Consider the following 21,088-nt stretch of genomic DNA (forward strand, 5'->3'; position numbering starts at 1 on the left):
AAAATAGGACAGTTTGAAATGACCTTCACCGAAGCTTCTTCAAACACAGTTGAAACATGGCATTTGTGGCAATCCGAAGATTGCAAGGTTTAATCCCGAAGAACTCTATCAATCTTCGGTGTCATGCACCTTCACAAAGGGCATGGTATTCTGTGGCAGCAGTGGGATCGTCACAACATACTCTTAGTGTGAAAAATAAGATAGATTCAACAAAAGAAAAGGCTTTACTTGGAGGAGGCATAAAAAGAATAGAAAAACAGCACCTCAAGGTTACTTTACATCAAACGCATTAAAAAAAAAACAATATTTCCATTTGCACCAGACACAAACTAAACAGTATAATGTTGATTTTCTTGATTTATAGATATGTTGCCTGGCCTTATTTTTTGTAACTGGAGCATGATTCTTATAATGAAAATCACATTATCTCCTCCGAGACCTGAACCTGGTACCTATATGTTACAAGGCAGCGCTCTAACCTACTGAGCTAAAAAAGTACTTCCTTAGCTCAACCGCTTACAGCTGACTAATTATCTACTATTGAAGGGAAGCAATCCCGTCACATTTTAAACTTTAGCTAGAAATATGGTCACCTCAACAAAGTCTTCCACCTGGCAGTATAAAACCATTGCCAAAGTAAAGTGTCTGTTTGGCTTTATTGGATGTATAAATTTCAGCCACCTCAAGTCAGAACTGGGATGTATGTTATATCTGATGCCTCATGAGGCTAACTTTCCACACTCTGCCCATAAAAGAACCCTTGGATCAACTAATTTTTTTATTCCTATCAATCATGATCATAAAACATTGCTGCCATGGCTAAAATAAGAACACATAGATTAAATGCATTAACTCTTAAATCTTGAGTTTGTTAATTAATCCAAAATTATGAAAGATTTATAAGTAAAAACTGTAAAAGCAAAAAATTATCAGCAATACAAGATCTTCATCTGATAACACTATAATCTATGAACAACTTATTTTCTTCTGTGTAATATTCTGGAGGGTGTAATATTCTGAAGGGCAAAGGGGCAAATGTTTTTGAACAATTTTTAAAAATTTACACTGGTTATTTTCTTGGCAACAATTTTTTTAAGCGAGCAGGCTATAAACAGTGCTCCTTGCTTAAAAAATTTGTTGCAAGGAAAAAACCTTCATATTGTGACTTTCAATATGGAAAATAATCTACCATTGTTGCTGTGACTTACCAGTTATTATTTCCCATTGTCCCTAGAGGGCAGGGTAGACAACTGACCTAATAATCAAGTGAATATTTTGATAGAACAAGATAGCAGTTACAAAAACTGATATGTTGAGGAAAAGTTTATTGTGAAGAAATCCTCATTTAATAATATGTTAGGGCAGATGCTCAAAATAAGTTTAATCCTAATATACATTGTTTTTATCTAATCAACATTACAGTATAAAAAGTTTCACTCATGATTGATCAAGAGATTTCTTAATGTTTAATGTTAATAAAGGGTCAAAGGTATTGGAAATTTAAACTTTGTTTTTATTATTTATAAGAAAAAAAGGAGATATGAGGTATATGTCAATGTTAGACATGTTAGAGACAACAACTCGGTGAAAAAAAACCCCAAAATACATACAAAATTCAAAATGATTTAGAGTATAATGTATTCTGGTAAATTTTATTTCAGGGAAAGCTGACAGCGAGAGAAAGAGTGAAGCTATTGATGGATGCAGGATCTTTCATTGAGTATGATATGTATTTAGAGCATGACTGTGCTGACTTTGGCATGCAGAAAGAAAAGGTCAGTTCTTTTAAATAAATTATTGTGTATTATTATAGAAAATATTGACAAGTTTGGACATTGCTAAATATTTAGTTTCTTTTCCTTTAATTACCATGAAATGGATTTAGCTTCTTTATTGCAATTTTTTGTAAATTGTCATTTTGAATTATGACATTGTTATATTTTTGACATGATGACATAACATTTCATCATTTTATGCATTGTATCAAAACAATTATTTTTTACAACTTAACAGAAACTTATCACACATCAATATGAAGTCATTAGGGCCCCACATTTTGGTCTCCCTATTGTGATCAATCTTTGGATTCATTTTTTCATGTGTCAGTCTATCATAGTATCATTCCATGCATCTCACAAATCTTGTCTGCAGCTCTTGAATAGTACCTGTACCGATGATTATAAGACAATACTCTGCATAATTAATCATCACCACTAGAAGAGTGCCAAAGATACTAAAGGGATATTCAAACTAAGAAGTCAAAACACAAACTGACAATACAATGGCAAAACTAAGAAGTCAAAACACAAACTGACAATACAATGGCAAAACTAAGAAGTCAAAACACAAACTGACAATACAATGGCAAAACTAAGAAGTCAAAACACAAACTGACAATACAATGGCAAAAACAAATAATGAGGGAAAGACATACAACAGTTCACAAAACTCAACATAGAAAACTAAAGACTGAGCAAAATGAACCCCACAGAAAACTGGGGGGTGCACTGAAAGGTACTGCATACAAAAATTAGGAAATTTCTTGCTTGAAGATTAAGGTTGCATACTTGTAGATACATTTATTTCTGTAGATTGAGGAAACAATGTTTTTTCATTGATATTTGATTTCATGGATTTGCCAAAGTCTGCACACAAGCCTTAAGAAAAAATGTACTCCATTGAACATTTAAGTTCACTGGTTCACCTTTACCAACGAAATCCACGAAAAATGTATACAACAAATAATATTGAATCAATGTTGTATGTTGTAGACCTAAAGGTTGTGTAACTGTTCACTGACACTTGGTGTGTTTGAATAAGACTGAAATTTATTTCTTTCACAAAGGCTATAGTCACAATCAGTAAAATGTTGCAAATCCAAGCTTCATGTTAAAGTACCATGTCATCTCTTTATCTTGAGTACGGCTGAAAGTTTAATGATTCTATGTTGTGCGATTTTTTTTTCACAATTAGAGGATGGGTCATAAAAAAGCTTTGAATATTTGGTCTGAGGGTCATGGTCACAAATCTTGTTTAATTTTGCAGTTAGGTTTACAAATAATTTCCAGTCTATATTTTGAAATATCTCAGAGTTTAATGATGATACTTTGTATCATTGTATGATTATTTATCCAGTCAGAAGTTTTAAAAAGTTTTTATATGAGTTATACAGTTATGCTATGATTACTTGGTGCAAACACTGCAACAAACTTATTTTTTTGACTTGGATAATTACCTGTAGTGAACATGTTTATTGTGATTTGTAAGTCTTATTGGTATTGAAGAATAAACTAAGGTTTCAACTCCCTCAGGCAAAGTTGACCTTAGATGGATTTTGCTATATTTTTTTCGGTCCTATTTGGTTATATAGCTCTTCAACTGTTTCAGTTCTTATACACATCCTTGGCTTCAAAATATTCAACTGTGAGCATTACTGATGAAGGTAAATCCATAATAGAGATTTGTACACATGAAATAAGTAACATGTTGTTTTCATTTGTTAAAATATCTCTTTTGATAACAGTACTGATGTAATTTTAAATTGATATATCTATTTATATAGTACCCTGGTGACAGCGTTGTAACAGGAAGAGGAACAATTAATGGAAGACCTTGTTTTGTATTTAGTCAGGTAAAAAATAAACAAAAAACATGACCAATTTGTAATATGACGGCAAATTTTCAGTTGGGGTATATATCAAAGTGACCCAGCAACCCAAAAACAAAATAAACCAAAAGATATCTATATCACGTACAATTATGACGATAGACAGGTGTCTATTCATCACCATGTTCAAGAGCCTATTCAATCCCCCCTGTCTGTTTAAATCATTGTCTTGCCCTTTATACTAATAAAAAAGATGGGGAAACAATTATGTTCATGCTTGAACAAAAACAAAATACTGTAGGTACAGCAATTCAGAAAGAGTTTCATCGTGTCTATCAATGTTTTATGAGGATTATGCATATAGAAGTTTTGAAAAGGACCAAAAAAAATCAATGAAGACTTAAAAGTCAGTAAATTATACCTCCTAATCAAACATCTTTTATCAAGGAAAGTTTCAAAACAATAGATATTTGGTAGATAGGTTTCAACTTCTATAATGTCCAATATTTTATGTATATTCTCTATAACATCGTAAATTCAACATTTGTCTTTGTATCTAAACAGGATTTTACAGTCTTTGGAGGAAGTTTGTCTGGAGCCCATGCCAAGAAGATTTGTAAAGTGAGTACAGTGATGTTCAGAATACATTAGAATAAAACAGGAAATTAGAATTTACGGAAACACTTCTTAAATAGATTAACAGGTTGTGAATATACATGCCAATGTTTAGAATTTAAAGATAAATATAAATGCATGTTTAACAGTACGTGACTAAATGAGCAGATTAACAGCACTGACACAGTGGTAATAATGCCGCCGCCGCTAGGTGAAGTGGGCACTAAGATTTACCTTTGTCCATCTGTATGTCACGAAATTGGTTTCCATTCTCTAACTTTTCTTTGCCTCAACCAAATCTTATGAAACTTATACACAATGCTTATTACCTCAAAAAAAACAGATAAATTTTGAATTTGGGGGGTATCAGTTTGACCATTCTCGAGTTATGTCCCTTTTTAAATGGAAAAATTGCTGAATTTTTTTCCTTTTTCACACTCAAACTTTACTTTGCCTGAACCACATGTTATGAAACTTATACACAATGCTTATTACAAAGGAACACGGATCAAGTTCGAATTTAGGTGGCCTCACTTTCACTGTTCTCGACTTATGTCTCTTTATAAATGAAAAAAAATGCTGATTTGCTGTTTCCACATTCCGCCTTTACTTTGCCCCAACAAAATGTTATGAATCTTATACACAATGTTTATCACCACCAAACACAAATCTATTCGAATTATGGTGGCATAAATATTCACTGTCTCAAGTTATGTCCCTTTATAAATGGAAAAATTGCTGAATTTGCCATTTCCCGATCTAATATGAAAATAAGAAGATATGGTATGACTGCCAATGAGACAACTCTCCATCAGAGACTAAATGATGTAGAAGTTAACAACTATAGGGATCCGTAGGGCCTTCAACAATGAGCAAAACCCATACCGAATAGTAAGCTATAAAAAGGCTGAAATGACAAATGTCATACAATTCAAATGAGAAAACTAACGACCTGATTTATGTATAAAACGATTAACAAAAAACAAATATGATATACTGCAACAAACAACAACCACTGAATTACAGACTCCTGACTTGACTTTGCCACAACTAAATATTCTGAAACTTATTCACAATGCTTATTACCATCAAAAACAGATGAAGTTAAAATTTGGGTGGCAACACTTTAACTGTTCTTGAAGCCCCTTTATAAATGGAAAATGACCAAATTTGCTGTTTTGCACAGTCAACATACAGAAACAAATGTCATTAAGTTTCAAAGAAAGAAAAAATATGTCAGTAGGTCTGAATCAGTACATTAACTCTTGCTTATTGACAAGTAGGGGCATCTATGTCCCATGGACACATTCTTCTTTTATTAAATAATGTACGACTGTCTGAGAAGAGTTTTCATTATTTTGATCTTTTATCAACAGATTATGGATCAAGCAATGCTAGTTGGTGCCCCTGTGATTGGTCTCAATGATTCTGGAGGAGCCAGAATTCAGGAGGGTGTAGAGTCTCTTGCTGGATATGCTGATATTTTCCAGGTAAAAGGTTTAAAGTGTATATTTGATTACATCAAATCACATTAACTATAAGCGATGATTGATTGATTGCTGCTTGCATAACATCCAGTGTCAAATGTTTCACACATATTCGGACAACAAAAATGATGAGAATAGTCCAAGACATGGTAAAGCTGATTAGATAAAACCAGTTTGAACAAGTTTTGTACCAAGGCATTACATTGAATACTTTTCAGTTATACTGAATACAAAACTAATACAAACATTATCTTCAGCTTGTTATGGCATTGGGTTTAGACAGGATTAACTATACTGCAGAAAAAAATTGGACACTTTACATCTAACATCTAGTTGTGCCTTTTATTACTTAGTACATGTACTGAAGAGCAAAGGGTAAGGTGTATAATATTATAATTTTAGTTTTTGTCTATTACAGAGAAATGTTAATGCATCAGGAGTAATACCACAGCTATCATTGATTATGGGTCCTTGTGCAGGTGAGATAGTAAAAAATGCAGTGTGAAAGATTTAAAGTACTGAAGATGAGTTCTTGGTCTCTTGTATTGTGCTTTCAAAGAATTTACCATCAGCATATTGTTTGATTAAGTTATGTTTTTCTAAATTCATATGAAACAAGTTCCTTGCAACTTTTATGTTATCGAAATTATTGAACAGATGCATGCATATAAACTAAAGTAAGTGTTGTATGCAAGTTTTTTATATTAATTATGAATCTATAACGTATTATCCACAAATAATATTTCATTCAATGATTGTTGATCGCAAGCTAATTAACTTGTGAGTTTGTTGCTGAGGTTTACTGGATCGTGACATCAATAAACAATCAACACAGAGCAAGTGCAGCATGTGACTAATAAGTGAATAGATAGAGCCATGATATTTTTTTTCCATTCCTTCCCATTTGTTAAACTTTTCCATAACAGTTGTTAAATGATTTTTTGTATTAAATTTGTTCTTTAAGAATCAGTTATTACTATTTATTTACCTTCTGTGCTGTGCAGTGACCAAAGTTCTAATGAGAGGTCTCATAGTTGAGGTCACTGCATATAGGAAAATATCGGCAAATTAGTGAACGGAAAGACAATAATTCAATAGCATTACATTTATGAAGATTTTGATAATATAAAGGATTTTCTTTTACAAGAAAGTTCACATACACTTGTTTTATAGAAAAACTTAACCATTCAAGTATACAAAACATATTCAACTTTTTTTTAAATTTGAAGTTTCAAATGACTTTAAATATGTAAAAAAAAAAGTAATTTCGTACATTATTTCCTGGCTTTGTGAGATTTTTGTCTCGTGTACTTTCATAGATAAAAATGAATAGAATCAGTTGAGATAGATAAATATGAAAAAGTGTATAACACCTTCATATTTAATGCAAATATGACGTGCAAAAATTTTGCAATGTTAGTACTGATATATATAAAGATGTACAAAACAATAAATGAAATACAAATATGATCGACAGCACCTAGATTAATTATATAAATGAATTAATTCCTAATCACTATCAGATTTATAGATATTCTCTTCCTCTTATTTCAGGAGGTGCCGTGTACTCTCCAGCTCTAACAGATTATGTATTTATGGTTAAGGTTAGCAGAATTTTAAATACTTCATGAAATATTATAAATATGATTGGAAATAAAGTGGTTCATTATTTAGTCATTTCCAAATTAGTCAAAACTCTTTTTGATTGGAGTTTTAACAAGACATACAATTATCTTACGTATATTTTACGGTACAATTGATGTCTGACAAATTATTACCTCTGTGACCAAGCAACATGTCAATCATGACTTAAAATGTTACCTCTGTTACCAAGCAACATGTCAACATGAATTAGAATATTACCTCTGTTACTAAGCAACATGTCTATCATGACTTCAGATATTACCTCTGTTACCAAGCAACATGTCTAGTATGACTTAAAATTTACCTTTTTACCTTTTTATATTTTTTTTTCTTGATTCAAAACCATGCATTACTAATATACATTGCAAATTCAATCAGCCATATGATGTTTATTTCAGGATACATCCTATTTATTTATAACAGGACCTGATGTTGTCAAGGTGAGTTATAATACTTTTCCTAAAATTAAATGTATCTATGAAATCAAGGTTTATGTCTACAAAACTGCATTGCAATTTTCTCTTCTATTAAAAATAATATATATACTGCTGAATGATACAAAATATTCTCTTTTCCTTCAACTCAAGTTTAAATTGAATGAACTGAGAATATGTGAAGTGTTGTTGATTACTTTGCTTCTTAAAATTACAGACTCAATATGAATTCTTTTCAACACTTTCAGTGCAAAGCAACAATGGACGTTTTTTTGTGCTTTGTGTATGCTTTTGAAGTAAGGTTTTAAGAAAGGTTTATTTTGTTTCTTACTTTATATATGTGTTGGAGTTCACAGAAACTCAATTTTACAGCTCATTCTAAAGTCTCGGTCTTTTACTAGGATAACAAGGAGGTGAATTTTATGCAGAACAGCCATAAATCCAATCTGGAAACAAAATATTGATAACCCAGTAGAATGAATATGTTTGCATTTGAATGTTTGAAGAAGGGATGTATGATTTGCAGATTTTTCTCCTGATTCAGATGCTTTGCAGCTTGTTTTAGTGTCAATTATTATGCTTTTTGGGATTATAACTCTTCAAATGTTGCAATGTTTCAATTTTCCACCATTGAAGAAAAATACATTTTTGAAATATGCATAAGGTGTATCAAATTGATTACTGTATTTTGTTGTTTGTGTATTCACTAGAATATTGAACAAGTAGTTTTATATTTTTCATTGAATTCATAAATGTTTATTGATACCAGTTTCCTAAATATGGAGCTTTTAAAAAATAAAAAAACCAGGACAATATTTAATAAATTTTTCATAATTTTCAAAATATCAAGAGTTATCTCCCATAGACTGAAAATTCAAAACTTGTCAACTATGAAAAATATTACAAAAAAATTATAAATGATTTCCATGTATTCTCAAGCTTTCAGCTTCAAATTTAGAAATTCATAAGACAATAGGCCTAATTGAACCAAACAATTCAGGTAATGTGTCTGCTGAATTTACAGTTTCATCTGGATGATTCAGCATTGTTGTATCTAACAAATTGATGGTTGCAAAATTACAAGTTAGCAACAGATCCTGTTAACTTGGTATGCATTATTAATCTATTTTACTTAACAAATACAAAGCATTAATGGAAATTTAATTATGGCACTCATTCTTTTCATACACTTTTATTTAATAGATACTTTTACATTGTCAATTGTTAGTTTGTAAATTGTATACCGGTAGTTGTACAACAGTAAAACTTTGTTGGGATTCCTGCCAGCAAAGTTGACCTTAGGCAGTTTATAGTGTAATGTTTTGGTTTATTTTTGGTTTTGATGTTCACCACAAAGGTTTTAAGTCTATGGTTTCAAAAGATTTGACCTTTAAAGTGATGAAAGTTATTCCAAAAATAGATATCATTTGACTGAAATCTGTGTTTTGTGGAGTCAGTAAAAAGTTTCCCAATGCTCTATTTTTGTCTCACAGTTATGGCTTATTTATTCTTGGGATAATTTCTGCTGTGTGCTTCTTCATGTGCAGTCCAGACTAATTATAGGTCAACTTTATGCATTATTTCCTGCCAAGTTATCTAATCTTACATTAATTTCAATGTGGTTGATTATTGGTAAATGTATTGTTTCTGTATTTAACAGTAAGATTGTCAGGCAATTTATGACAGAATTTGTTAGATTTCTTTGCCAGATGTAATGTATTATTTGTTGACATTATCCAGTATCTGTGTTCTAAAATGCCCAGTTGTAGTTTGATAAACATCTAATAAAGAGCTCCACTCACACCAATGCTTAGTCCCATATTGAAATAGTGTGAGATGAGAGTATTTGCTTGATGTGGAATGACTCTCCTTAACTTTGAGATGAAGATCAGTAATAAAAGTGCTGTTTGTATGTGTTTAGATTTTATGTGATGAATTGATACACCATATGACCCTTTCTTTTCCATTTAGTTATAAATAAAAAAGTGAATGTCTCAATTTTTTTTCAAAGAAGACACATCATTTGTGTAATTCAGTTGTTATTTGCAATAAATTTAATGTTTATATGGCCATGGTCCTTATGGGTATGTAGGTTTTATAGCTATTGTCAGCCATACAAGACAAAAAATCAAAAGATATTTCAGTCTGATCTTAAAGTCAAACAAGGATTTGTGCAGAAAATTTAAAGAATAGAAAAATATTTAACAATTTATTTTGCAGAAAATTTATGAAGTTCTTTTTCAGGAGCAAATAAATGCATGGTATTTTTAACTGCATCCTTATAATTCTGTATCAGTTCATCAGAGTACTTTAGAATTGTATCATCTCTCATGTCTTTAAAACACGTCATATCTGGTTCAAAGTTTATAATACATGCTCGGTAATGATGAATTTTAGCTACATCTGGATCAACATATAGCACTTGTTTAGATTCATCAATAGGTTTGCTTACATGATGGATTCCTAATTCAAACACATTTTGAGGAACTGTTAACAATTTGGTTCTGACTTTGCTAAGTTTACTGTTGCGCCTCTGAAGCTGAAGGACCTTCAGTTGCTGTGATGGATCGGGAAGTTGTTTGGGATCAAAGAAGGCACTTTGGAATGAAAATCCTGATATGTTTGAAATGGTTGGAAGTTTCTTTGCATAGCTGTCAAGAAGCTCTGTCAGTTTGAAATATTCTAATGGAATGATAAATTCATCTAAATCTAAGAATCCTAGATATTTAATTCTTGCCATGTTACGATAAAGACAGTCTTGTATGGTCAACATTTGTCCATGGTACCATATCTCTCTTGATGAAATAACTGAAGGTAGAATCCACTCAACAAGTGTAATATCCCCTTTCTCCTGATAATGATCTAGAATTTTTCTAATGGAATCAGCAATTTTATGTAAATAAAAAGTAAAATGAGTGATCCCTTGTATTTTGCCTAATTCTATAAACTGTAAAAGCATCGGTAAATTTATTTCCCCAAATAAAGGAGGAATACACACTCCAATTGTGTCAGTAAATTGACCTAATAATTTGAACTTTGAACTGTCCTGGTAAGTATGTGATGTGATGTTGATTGGAACTAACGTTTCCAAATTATTGCTTTCAAATAAACGTATATCTGATGTGGAAAGAGCATTGGAATTTATATCTATAAATTGTTCAGGAACATCACAGAAATACATCCAGCCTCCATAAAATCTCCCATGATTCTCACACATTTCATGTCTTTCTGCATAAACACGTATCCAATGATTTTGAAATTTAAATGCACAACCAATATTTTGTGAAGAATTGGATTGTTTTATTGTCATTATTCTGATTTTTGGCCTAATATTCGGTCTGTTGTCAAAATATGCAGAAAAGATGAATAAATTTCCTAATTTGATGAATGTTGTATCTCGCTGTTCAGCGTCACTTTCAATGGTGGGATTTTCCTCTTTATTTACGTATTCATACATTTCCTCTTCGTCATCATCGACTAAAACTTGAATTTCACTAAGATGTGATTTCCTGAATCTCTTTGGAAACCATGATGATTTGTCCTGAAATCCCCAGAATATGATGGCGATAGTTAAAGTGTACAAGGAGAGGGCAACTACTATTACAAGTCTAAAATTAGATATTGATATTCTCATTGTATTGTCATCCTTAATGTGCTCAGTTTCGTTGATGTAGGTAAGCATCAACGTTTTAATTATTTTCCATTAGCTAAAGCACCATATTTAAGCTGCTTTCTACCTAGAAAAAAAATAAACAAAAATGTAATTTTTTTCATATGCGTATTTATATGTACAGTTCGAGGTGATATTCATCACTTGGGATTTTTCAATTTATATTTCAAAAAATTATTGTGTGGTTTCTGGTAAGATTTTAATGAACTTGGTACCAATAGAAGCAAAATTGTCACAGGTTTATTTGGTTTATTTTTTTTTATTAAATGTTTCAATTATTTGATGAAATAAACAAAAGTATTATTTTTTGCCTGGAAATTTTCCATACATTTTAACAAAAAATTTTTTAATCAAAAATATGTGTGTTCACATCATGGAAAATTGAAACCAATGGCAGATAAAATTATGACCAAATAAACAAACTCCAGACAATTCTGCATATTTCAACATCTGAAATGTTAAAACCCAACTATAATTGTGTTAAAATGTTTAAGCAAAAAGATAAATTCCTCCATAGAATCAAATTTTCAATTTTCATTAAAATTATAGGTATTTTTATGATTTTTTTTTTTTTAAATTTTTTTGGGGGGGGGGGGGGGGGGGGGGGGTAATATTTTTTGATCTACCAAATGTTTTGTGTATGTAGGTTCATATAAATAAATGTTGTTTATATTATTTCTTTATTAGTACCATATACATAATATAGCTGATATATTGATAATGAGAACTTTATTAATAATAATAATAAAAATTTAAAAAAAGTTTTAGATACTTAATATAATTATAGCCTGATTAGTAAGTTTTGATAATGTGTTCAGTTAATAGTTCTAGATACTACAATATGTAAACATAAAATTAAGGCTTATGTTGTAAATCTTTTGCCTTCAAATGAATATTTATTTTTATAGAATTATTTATCAACTTCATTACATCCTTCTTGCTGTCATATAAGTTTAATTATTTTGACGATATGACAACATTATAGTTTTGGTTGGGTACACTTTTTGTTTTAAGTTTCTTGAATAAATAATCAGAATAATTCTCATTTAAAAAGTTGTTTATGTTTATTTTAAAAACTATGTAGCCAAATATTCATGTATTAACTTTTCTTTAAAGATTCAGTTCTTCCGAGTTACACTTGAGTACTTGTGTACATGTACTAGTTGTCATCCCTTTTAAATAATATCATTAAAGAAAACATGAAAGAAATAAGAAAAGTGTTTTAAAAATTATTACAAATATGTAAATATTAAAAAGGAAAAATTCTGGAGAATTGCACTAAAGACAATACATCATACAGTAAAAGGTACATTAGAAAGTCACCTATTAAGCCTTTTTTGTTTAATTTACACTACAAATGAAAAAGTGTTTTGTACTATCCCTAAAATATGATGAGTGTTTGGTTACCTGTAGTATTTTTTTGTCTGGTGGACAGTTGTCTCATTGGCATCTCATTTTTATTTAGAGTAAATATTCGAAGACAAATTACACACTAAGAAAGTGACAAAAGTAAAAAAACTAGCAAAAAAAGTTGATGGAAACTGAAAGTAAAAGCACTTTAGTAGAAGGCTTATAGGTGTGCAAGAAGGGAGTACATTTTTATTTTGGTTAATAGATATATATATATATATATATGTATATGAATTTGTAATTGCAGTCATTGCATTTATAAATATCAATTTGAAGGCAGCTAAGGAAAAATATATAACATTGAAAGAGTTTACTTCTAAATTTTTATGTTTTTTCAAATATTAATGGTCTATTTTGATTTTACAAATAAGAAGGTAAATGGAAAAATTTTAAATGTTGTAATGAATTCAAAACTTAATCTTAAAAATAAAACTACAGATATTGCAAATATATTTCAAAGTCTAAAATAGTATAGTTTCAATTTAAAGGGGTATTAGCTACGAATAAGACAAAAAATAAAAATAATTATGTTGTTATTTTTTTGCTTTCGAACATTATAAAAGCTTAATATAGAAATAATTTTTTGATATTTGCAATCAATTGGGTTTAATTTTGTCAAAATCAGCAAGAAAAACATCGCCAATGTATTATTGACTTGCATGTCAATAATTCAAATTCATTTGAATCTGTATTCATGAAACCTTTAATTTTGACCTTTATTGGAGATGAGTTACACATGTGTTCAGCATGTGGTTCATTCCTTAAAAAGAAAAGAATATCATGAAATTGAACAGATCTTAAATAGAATGTCTTTATACAATTGCACATGCTTGATTATTAGTTTATATTTTTATTTATGTAAATATTGACTGTAGGCAGTCTTTGGAGGTCATCTAGATGGATGCATGAAATACTGATACTTTATAATGAGCTCATGTAATGTTAATTGTTTCTTTTTGAACTTTTTGGAATTTGAATTGGAATGTTTTAGTATGTTATAAGTCAAATGTGAGAATGTGGGTCAAATCGATGAAAATGAATTTGAAAAAAAAATAATGGTAACCTATACCAAAATATATTTATAAAGGGTAACAACTTTTGTAAATTGTGTTCCCTGACAGCATCTAGTTGGGGCAACACAAAGGGATCACTTCTGTTGTCTTGGGTCAACTTTGTCCTTGTTGTCAGCATTTACTTAAACGGGCTGAACAGAATTTAACAAATCTTGCACAGATTCTTCTAAGAGACATTAACACCTGATATTTTAATTTTTGATCAGATTGATAATGCCAAAACATGGACTAAGTTGTTAATCTGCAACTCCTTGAAAACAGCTTACCCCACCCAGTATTAGAATTCCACCAAACTTCTTCTACAGGAGATGAAAGTTGAGCACCTGCTATTTTAAATTTTTTATTTGAATAATTTTTGGGGTTTCTCCTACAAAAAAGTCATCCTCACCCTCTTATATAACAGTGGTCAGGGCTAGTAACATCCCAAGATTAGGTCAACTTATTATTTCAGAAAATTCAATGAATAAACATTTATCGTCAAATTGAATATATCGGATTAAAGGATATTTTTTGCTGACACTTTGAGTATCCAATTTGCTGTGGTCTACTGTATCAAAACATGCCAGGAATATCAACATTTGTACTTATATTATATGTAGGTGCCAGATGACACATATGCCTTCCTTGGAAGACTGTCACATTTGTAAATGTTAGGAGGATAAATGACACAAGGGATGAGAAATAAAAGAGGGAAAATAAAAGAAATATATAATACATGTATTTACTTCGAAATTTAGTGTGAGTTAAGTGTTGTTGTAAGGTTCCAGAATGTTTGGTTGGATTTTATTCAGTCAAATTCCTACTTCGACAAAAGTGTCTTATACTTATAAATTTTTTCAAGCAAGAATATGGTAGCCATTGTAGAGATGACACACTGTCGTGATAATTCTTGAATACCTTTAGTTTTATTCATATCCTTACTTGAAAGGTTTTTTTTTTTTAAAGCAAATGCTTCTTACTAATTTGCACCATTTAATATATTTTTAAGTCTTTATTCTACCTAAAATTATTGAGTGATTGGTAGTCAGGGTAAATTTTTGAAAGTTCAATTAAACACTAAAATATATTTTATGAAAATATTTTATGAATGGGCAGACTAGAAATTTTCAGAAGTTGAAGAATTACAACCACGGGTAACATACCAAAAAAATGAAATTAAATGCATTTTCAAAATGCAAAAGTCTTAAAGGAGACCTGACATGATATCGGGTTTTGCTTTATTTTCTATAATTTGGCTTGAAAGAGGTTTATATTAAGTTTTTTTCATCTACATGTAACCAGTTTCGTATATATAGGTCAATTTGATTGACATTTCATTGACCTGTGAAATATGCAAAGCTAATTTTTGGCAGAAGTTTAAGGAGGTGTCAGTGAAAAGCTTGTGTGACTTCTCTTTTTAGAGCACATTTTCTTGAAAAAGATAATTAAAAATCCTCAATTTTACTTTAATACTGTGTCAAAGACAATAAATTTACAATTGACATCATGATCATCACTAAAGTTATCCACTGGTCCCATATATTTGTTTTTGAAGTAGCAAGAATTTTGAACTTGTTATATATCAAGATTAGGCTTAACATTTTAAAATATTGTAATCTAAAGATAGACATGTATCTTTTGATTTTGCTTTACACATTGTTTTTTTTATCAGATCAATATTCGGGTCTCTAATATGTATAGCCTTAAAAGGACTTTTACATTTTTAATATATTTCCAGAACTTAAAAACTACAATATAACCTAATTGGAATGAAATTTGATAGAATTTAAAACTGCAACAATTTACATTGGATAATTAAATTTCTTGATAGGATATGCAATTTGTTACTTGTAATTTGGCTGGGACTATTATACTAATAGTTAGTATAATAGTCCCAGTAATTTGGATAAAGAGAAGACTTTTAGCAAATTTTCTTCCTAATTTCTTGAGCATTGTTTGCTGTCTGTCTGAAAGGACTGGATTGGCAGTTAGTGTATAGTAATTTTATCATTAATTTTATACCAATTGAAAATTTAAATTACTGGCCTTCAAAATAAAATTAATAGACCTTACTTTAGAGAATTTAATTTTATTGTCCTTTATAATAAGTTTCAATAACGTATGTTCACATATAATTTTATATCAATTCATACTGTGTCATGATTGACTTAAATTGATAAAAAGCTTTTAAAAACTGACAAATGCTGTAATACACATATTTTTTAATTGACTGGAGATGGAGAAAACTTAAAATGCTAACTATTTAAGTAAATACCACCTTTAGTCAAGGATTTGTGTAGTGAGACTCACTATACAAATCCTTGCTTTAGTTTATTAAATTTGAAGTTATTTCTGTTGGGAAAATGGAATTAAAAGAAATACAATTTTATTTCATCTTATTTCTTTTTTGGCACAATGCCTTTGTTGGTCCAGCTTCTATTTGATAATTCCAAAAGTTATCACGATTTTTTTCTTATTACACCAGTGGTTCATATTTTAGGGAAGTTATATATGTTTATATTTATATTTTAAAATTTGTAAGTATTTATAATTTTTCTCTCCAGAACAAATTATCCATTTACAGTTTTGGAATAAGTCAATATCAACTTTAAAAACAACTTTTATAATAAGTACAGCATTTGATGGGAATTTCGAATTCATCTACCACAAAAATTCTCAATTTTTTAGCCAATTTTTCATACTCCCAGTGTTTAAGAACACTTTTGGCCTTCAGAATACCTGAAGAAGTCCAATATAAAAAAATCCCCAGAAGGAAATATAATCCCCGTAACTTTTTCTACAAAGCTTAAAATGTTATGAGCTTATAATATAAATAGTAAGGAGTTTATAACTTACTATTTGCATAAAAACAGTTATAAAATTTCAGGTTAAAAATTGACACTGTTAGAACTGGTTTTATCTTTATAATCTTAATTGCCTTGTTGAAAGCTTGGCAGATGTTAAACAAATTCTTATTTGAAAATACTTGGGTGGACAGCCAAATGAGAACACCAAGAACATCTATTTTCAGTTTTGTAGGTTTTTTATATTAACTAACCAAAGATCATTTGTAATTTTAATAAAAATTGATGCTCCAAGTATAAATATACTCTCATCAAAATGATTCCACTTGTGAATCAGCCCTATTCCTCTATTTTTAACACACAACTAAAGCATGAAAGTATTTGAAACTTTTGATTATAATCATAGTTAATTATTTGATTTGTTTTTTGAATTGATATTAAAAAGTGGTCATTAATTGTATAACAATTAGCCAGTCTCTTACCTGAATTCAGCAGCTGTAGCTCTGTTTAGATCTTACACTCCAGTGACCCACTGATAAAATACACATTGTGGAGGGTATTAAATTTTCTACACACTCAAATGTTGATTGGTTAATCATCTCCAGAGGATCATTTCAGGGAATTTTAAAAAGTGATGGCAACAGAAAATTTTTGAAATTGGATATGATTATTAAATTACATTTTATCCTTAATTACTGGTAATTAAACTAAATACTTTCACATACACAACATTGAAAGGGGAAAGTGAAACACTGAGTTTAGTCAATGATTACTTATCAGTTAATCTTCATAGATCCAGTCATGATTGTTTTCAAAGATTTCTCTGAATGATTCCAGTACATATGAACATCGATTGATTAATAGACCCTGGAGTTTAGTACATTTTTTATTCTCTTTTCTGTCCATCAAATCATCAATTAGAATAAGACCATGTTTAAATATTTTGGGTTATTTTCTTGTTGTAAAATCATATATTTTGAATCAGGAACTTTGTACTGAATAATCAATGAATATATCCATGTTAAGTTTATCTATCTGTATACCAGTATGTAATTACTTACTGTCTTATCTATTATCTTCCTGGTAGAAAAGCATGGTTCATTTAATGTAAAGTAAACACATTCGTTTGGCATGTTTCCTTAAAAATAATGTAAAATAACTAATTAATTAATTAATATAATTCAGTATGAGATTCTAAAATTCAACTTATTCCTTTCCCATTTGCATGAACATGATAGTATCATGAAACTATGTTTATATTTAATTTGAATTTTTAAAAGTGTTCTTTTAGTATGTAATGAATATATAAACAATTGATGAAAAATCTTTGACCTGTAAGCATATTAATGTAGAGTCTTATAAATATCTAAAATTCAACTACTTAAGTTTCCAGTTTTGACCCTCTGATTGTAACAAATACTGGGGAAATTTGCTATGCTTCTTTTTGAAAAAAATACTGTGTTCAAAGAGGTAGGGCCAATTTTCCTTGAATTATTATCCTCATAGGATCAAAAAAGAGGTTAAAACCTACTGGAATTCAGTATTAATCAGTAGAAATAATACAAATTAAAGATTTTGTAACAATTTTACACTTATCAATAAAGTCAAAAGTTGCTCAGTGCTATAATAGAAAAACAAGGATGAGGGGTAATCATCCATGACACAAAATCAGTACATGCACAGCAAAACACACTGACAGCAAAAGAACAGTGCTTTTATTGCTGTTCTTCATCTCTAAGTCACACTGAGGCCTTCGCATATTTGGTGATACAATTGAATATACATATAGAATTTTATGACAATATTAGTAAAATAAAATGTTGCCTTCACTCACATAAGGGAGCACCAAAAGAAAGAGGAAATAAAAGAAAAGGGGAAAAAACAAGCAGATTTAAATTCAGGACCACCAGAGCAATATATTTATAAGCTGAAATGATTCCATTCAAACATGTTCAACAAAAATCCCCAACATTATTATTTCACAATCTGTTGCACATGTATCCAGCACAGTAATTAAATAGATTCTTACTAATTAAATTTTGTAAGGATCCAATTTATTTGTTCAGTCAACTGGAAACTTTGAGTGCATTTTATATTTTGAGCTGAAAAACAGATATTATATCATTTTTTCATGCCTTGTTGATCTGATGAATGTGATTAATTTCAGCTGCATATATTGAAAATGATCATAGAAGTCCTGATCCTTCTTTGCCCCTCAACCTTTTTGTCCTGGTTACACTTTTGAATCCAAGGACTTACATTTAGATTATTGAAATGAAAAAAATCTCTTCCATGACTTAAGCAGTGTTTATTTAGTATGATTCATTGAGTATTGAAAGATTGCAAAATATTTATAAGTTTAAGATATGGTAGTGTGGCTCTAATATATCATTATTTTCAATTTTAATTGACAAAAAGTATATAACAGTTTATCATGAAATGCCTCTTTCTTCAAACCCTGAACCCCCCTTGATATACTTTTTTAGGCTCCTGCTGGCTTTTATTTGGTGTCATATGAATAATGTCTGAATTCTTATCCCCTGTCTACCCATTTTTTCCAGCTTATTTTTAATATTTCATTATTATATCTTTGGATGAAAAGAAAACAGCTGTTTACTATGATTTACTTTGATACTTCAAAATTTAATTGATTTGAATTTTATTTTGTTTTCCCAGGTTTTCATTTGTAATAATTCTATTAAAATATTAACCATCAATTGCCTTCAGACAACAATGTTGGGATTTTTTACAGAATTTTCGTTTTGATGTCTAAAAGTGTCAGAAAGCTTTGGTGGTATCTCAGATTTCATGGGTGGGCTGAGAATTTCAAAGGATTATTTTCTGTCTAACTGAGTTCTGCTTCAAGAACATTTACGTTTTGAACATTTTTTTTGTGCAGAAAGGAAAAGAAAATCTTGGGTACTTAATAAAGCAAATTTTATAGCATGATAAAAATTTCTTACTTTTGCCTTAGAAAGCTTGTTTTAAGTGCCAGCAATAAATCTACATCAACAACTGTTCTTTGCATAATTCAGTCATAAAATAATTTTATGTATAGAAATTCTTGTTAAACACGACTTCCCCTTGCATGCTTGAGTTGAAAGAAATTAATTAGCAAGAAATGTTATATTTATGGGTTTTTTTTTTATATTTTTGTGTGTAATGAGTCTTTTGATTGCCAACAGATAAATATTTGTTATATCATCCATATCCGCAAGTTTCATGCATTTTTGGTGCATATTGTTGCATTAAACACTGTATGACATGTGAAGTTATGTAACTTTCCTGTAATCTTTGAGTACCCATCACTGTGTTTATAGTATGACAAAGGATTAAAACAACCTTTGTTCATTTGGAAGATTTATAAATTACCTTTTGCAGCTGCTTTTGTTTTTTAATACTTGACAGTCTTTAACCAGTATAGTTATAGTTAAGTGAGTTCATTCTTTAACCAGTATAGTTATAGTTAAGTGAGTTCATTCTTTAACCAGTATAGTTATAGTTAAGTGAGTTCATTCTTTAACCAGTATAGTTATAGTTAAGTGAGTTCATTCTTTAACCAGTATAGTTATAGTTAAGTGAGTTCATTCTTTATCAATTTTTTTCTGTTAATATTATTAAGTACATAATAAATAAGCTAGATTCAATAAGTGTGTCTGCCGTGAGCATACAAAACCATAATATTTTAAGCCAGCTCTCTAAATTTACCATCCTCAGTCGATAGTTGCCACTTCATTACTTTTGTTTTGCTTTACACAAAATAACATAGGTTCAATATACTTACTGCTATCACCTACACTTCTAATCATTTTTTTCTTACAGTTATTTAGACTCTATCAAGATTGTAAGGTGTTGAAATCAATATTGTTCAGATAAAAAGTTAGATTCAGGCTTCTTGCAAGCAATTTTTTTTTTATTTAAACACTTGGAACTTTTGTAAGTGAAGTCAAAATAAAATTGATAACTAATACTTGAAAGAAAATTGCTGAATACTTGAATTTTTTTATGATTAGATAGTGTGTGGTCCTAAATTTGGTGATGTAATGGTGACATATGAAGATAAATTCAGCCTATGGTTTACATGTTATGTCTACAACTTTGTCATTTTTCGGCCTACAGATACTTTCTTGACATTTGTATTTATCAAACTTGGTCAAATGTATCCTATTAGGAAAATGATTTTTTTTATCAATATTCTTATGGATGAAATTGGTTATCAAAGAAAACTGTATTTAGTACATGATTATCTTCTTCAGTCTTCTTTGATGCTTAAAAACTCTGTTGATTTTATAAACAGGCCATTTTTATCCATTTTACCAAAGGTCCAATAAAACTTGATTTCCTTTCATAATCCTCTTTAAAGTG

At 29.8% G+C, this 21,088-nt stretch overlaps 2 protein-coding genes across 2 annotated transcripts in view; one reads left to right on the forward strand and one right to left on the reverse strand.

Moving 5' to 3' along the window:
• The first annotated feature begins 29 nt into the window (after positions 1-29).
• Positions 30-21,088, forward strand: part of LOC127738921 (propionyl-CoA carboxylase beta chain, mitochondrial-like) — a 43,721-nt gene continuing 22,662 nt past the window's right edge. The window contains exons 1-8 of the mRNA XM_052250415.1: positions 30-269; positions 1,662-1,775; positions 3,563-3,631; positions 4,172-4,228; positions 5,599-5,712; positions 6,128-6,188; positions 7,264-7,313; positions 7,752-7,793. Coding sequence (XP_052106375.1) covers positions 57-269; positions 1,662-1,775; positions 3,563-3,631; positions 4,172-4,228; positions 5,599-5,712; positions 6,128-6,188; positions 7,264-7,313; positions 7,752-7,793 — 720 coding nt within the window. The 5' untranslated portion in view covers positions 30-56. The remainder of the gene's footprint in view (positions 270-1,661; positions 1,776-3,562; positions 3,632-4,171; positions 4,229-5,598; positions 5,713-6,127; positions 6,189-7,263; positions 7,314-7,751; positions 7,794-21,088) is intronic.
• On the reverse strand, positions 9,983-17,330 carry LOC127738922 (beta-1,4-galactosyltransferase galt-1-like). Its single transcript, XM_052250417.1, has 2 exons — positions 17,206-17,330; positions 9,983-11,524 (listed from the first exon to the last, which is right to left on the reverse strand). Exon 2 carries the CDS (start codon positions 11,467-11,469, stop codon positions 9,997-9,999), a length of 1,473 nt encoding a protein of 490 aa, XP_052106377.1. The 5' UTR covers positions 11,470-11,524; positions 17,206-17,330; the 3' UTR covers positions 9,983-9,996.

Source organism: Mytilus californianus, unplaced genomic scaffold (assembly GCF_021869535.1).
Source record: "Mytilus californianus isolate M0D057914Y unplaced genomic scaffold, xbMytCali1.0.p SCAF_4, whole genome shotgun sequence".
Lineage (NCBI taxonomy): Eukaryota > Metazoa > Mollusca > Bivalvia > Mytilida > Mytilidae > Mytilus > Mytilus californianus.

Bases quoted from the DNA above. Each gene is read 5' to 3' on its own strand.
- LOC127738922 (XM_052250417.1), bottom strand. From the start codon at position 11,469: ATGCTTACCTACATCAACGAAACTGAGCACATTAAGGATGACAATACA.